This window comes from Cebus imitator, unplaced genomic scaffold (genome assembly GCF_001604975.1).
Source record: "Cebus imitator isolate Cc_AM_T3 unplaced genomic scaffold, Cebus_imitator-1.0 Scaffold15, whole genome shotgun sequence".
NCBI lineage: Eukaryota > Metazoa > Chordata > Mammalia > Primates > Cebidae > Cebus > Cebus imitator.
Genome location: NW_016107330.1, coordinates 1,296,683 through 1,299,290, shown reverse-complemented (window position 1 = coordinate 1,299,290; position 2,608 = coordinate 1,296,683). Strand labels below are relative to the sequence as shown.

The 2,608-nt window shown below is 44.6% G+C and overlaps 1 protein-coding gene across 1 annotated transcript in view; it reads right to left on the bottom strand.

Moving 5' to 3' along the window:
- Positions 1-2,608, bottom strand: part of UBE4B (ubiquitination factor E4B) — a 147,546-nt gene that overhangs the window by 75,264 nt on the left and 69,674 nt on the right. Inside the window, exons 7-8 of the mRNA XM_037730769.1 lie at positions 1,814-2,042; positions 993-1,376 (exon numbers count right to left, since the gene is read on the bottom strand). Coding sequence (XP_037586697.1) covers positions 993-1,376; positions 1,814-2,042 — 613 coding nt within the window. The remainder of the gene's footprint in view (positions 1-992; positions 1,377-1,813; positions 2,043-2,608) is intronic.

The following is a 2,608-nucleotide window of genomic DNA, read 5'->3' as shown; positions in this document are numbered from 1 at the left end:
AGGGAAGGAGGGAAGGAAGGAAGGAAGTAAGGAAGGAAGGAAGGAAGTTAGTTCTCCTATGTGCTATTTTATCCCATGAAAAGGTCTGAACACGTCAATATACTCTCAAGCCTACCTCATTTGACCCTATCCTGCCTGGACTCAAAGCACACCCCTTGTTAGAGCTTATAGTAGTTAGTTCCTAAGCATCTATGCACATGCAGGGGTAAGACTCCATTCCTCTGATACCTGGACCCAAACTGGACACAAGAAAAATCATCACCACCACCACCACCTTCATCATCACCATCACCATCACCATCATCTTCTTCATCTTCTTCATCACTACTGTCCCCAGAAAGTGCGAGGAAGAGGAAGGAGAAAGGATTGTCGTACATACTACCACAACAAAAGCAAAAAAGGCCATCAGAGAACAAAGGTAAAACAAGAGGAGGAGAAACTTTTGCAAATGTTGACCTTTTAAATAAATCTTACACTAAAACTTCTGTCCACTGACATGCAGAAACATAATTCATCTAAATTATAGAAACACATATAGGAACATTTGAGAGAAGGGGCCACTGGATTCATGGAATTCTGATACTGCTTTCTTCTAAGAGACTGAACTTATGCACAACTAAAACTCAACATGTCAGGGCATGAACCGACTCACCCCACTCAACAGAAGTAAAAAACACCAGGCCCAGATTTGCTCCCACACCCTGTTGGTCTGACTCCATTTCAATTACCACTGGCAACAGGACAAAAAGCCAAAAAGGGTTCCTGTGACCCCCAACTCTCAAAGGGAAGAAAGGGACTCATAAGAGAGCAATTCAAACTTTCCGGCATTATCTCAGGGTACGTGCCTACCAAACTAGTTAGCCACACAGGTTAATAACCCAAAACAACAACAATTAAACAGAGTCAGTGTCACACAGCAGTTCTTCCAAACCGTGTTAATCTCCTTTCCCTGCACGGCAAACACACACGCAATTCTCCTGCGGGATAAATACCTAGGAGAGATCCTCAGGGAGGAGGGGTGTCTGTTCGTGGCACTGGGTGAGGCGGGTGGTAGGGGTGGACCCGTGCTGCTGGGCCTCTGTCTGGAACTGCTGGTGGGCACTGCTTGGGGGTTACTGGTGAGAGCAGGGGGACTTGGGGAGGTTGACAGAATGGAGACACCTGAGGATGCCCATGGGTGAGTGACAGTGTAGGGGCGATACCGCGGGGATGGGGGCTGGCTTCCTGCAGCAGTTCCAGAGGCTGCACTAGAACTGAGGGGAGTGGAAGGCACAGCCAGCTGGCTGGCTGCACGGGAAGGTGAGGCAAAAGACGGGCCCATCACGGGCACAGAGCTCCAGGAACTGGGGGTGGGAGCCGGACTAGTTTCATAGAGGCTAAATGAGTTGAGAAAAGGGAGGAAAGAAGAGAAAAATCAAAGAAAAATTTGAGATAACTAACAAAAAGAGAAAACATCAAGCTTTTAAAGGATAAAATCATTTCCGTTTACGTATACAGATCTATCAGATAAGCATCTAAATAATTATAATCTAATTACTCTATTGATCTAGAGGCCCCCTTTCAAAGAATGATGTAGTACACACAGCCAACTGGTTCTAAAATTTCATCTACCAATAGCTCAACCATAGAGAGCCAAAAAATAACAATCTAAAAAAGAGAGTTCCACTTTCAGTGACTAAAACCACCTCCCCAAATATGATATATGCCATACCCTCCGTGGCACAGATCAACATTGTAAACAAATATTCCCTTTACCTGTGTACTTCATGACTCTTTTACTAGCAGTTAGATGTGCAAAGAGAACCGCACTGACCTAGACAAAGAGCTGGCACCAAAGGAACCCACGCTGCAGAACATGGGGCTTGTTCCCGGATTGGAGCCAGTGTTTAGCAGGAGATTTCTGTCTGGTGACCGTGCTGCTGCAGCAATTGGCTGTGATGTGGCTGTCAGACTGGCAAATGGGTTTTCATCTCTAGTCTGAGTGGACATCATTAGCACTTCCATTAAAATCTGACCAATCAAGTCCTTAAAATCGGAGAACACTATTGGAAAGAGAATAATGAAGAAAGAACAGGTTACACACAGTTCTTCATGTACACAGCCCTCAAATAAGCCAAACTGACCCCAAGTGGTTCGATGCAGTATTCTGGTTTGGATTCTGGAATGGAAAAAAGGACATTAGTGGAAAACCTGGTGCAACTTAAATCCTTGTGTTTAGTTAGTAATAATTTCTTAGTTTTGACAAATGTACCATGCTTATATAAGATATTAACATCAGGGAAAACTGGGGAAAGTATACACAGGAACTCCTTGCATTAGCTGAAACTATTCCAAAATTAAAAGTTTATTAAGAAAAAAATATTGTGGTACAGTCAATGAGAGTTAACACTGATGTATATTAACTGTAAATGAAGCTAGGCCGGGCGTGGTGGCTCACAGCTATAAACCCAGCACTTTGGGAGGCCAAGGCAGGCGGATCACAAGGTTAGGAGTTCAAGACCAGCCTGACCAACATGGTAAAACCCTGTCTCTACTGAAAATACAAAAGTTAGCCGGGCGTGGTGGCGAGTGCCTGTAATGCCAGCTACTTGGGAGGCTGAGGCAGGAA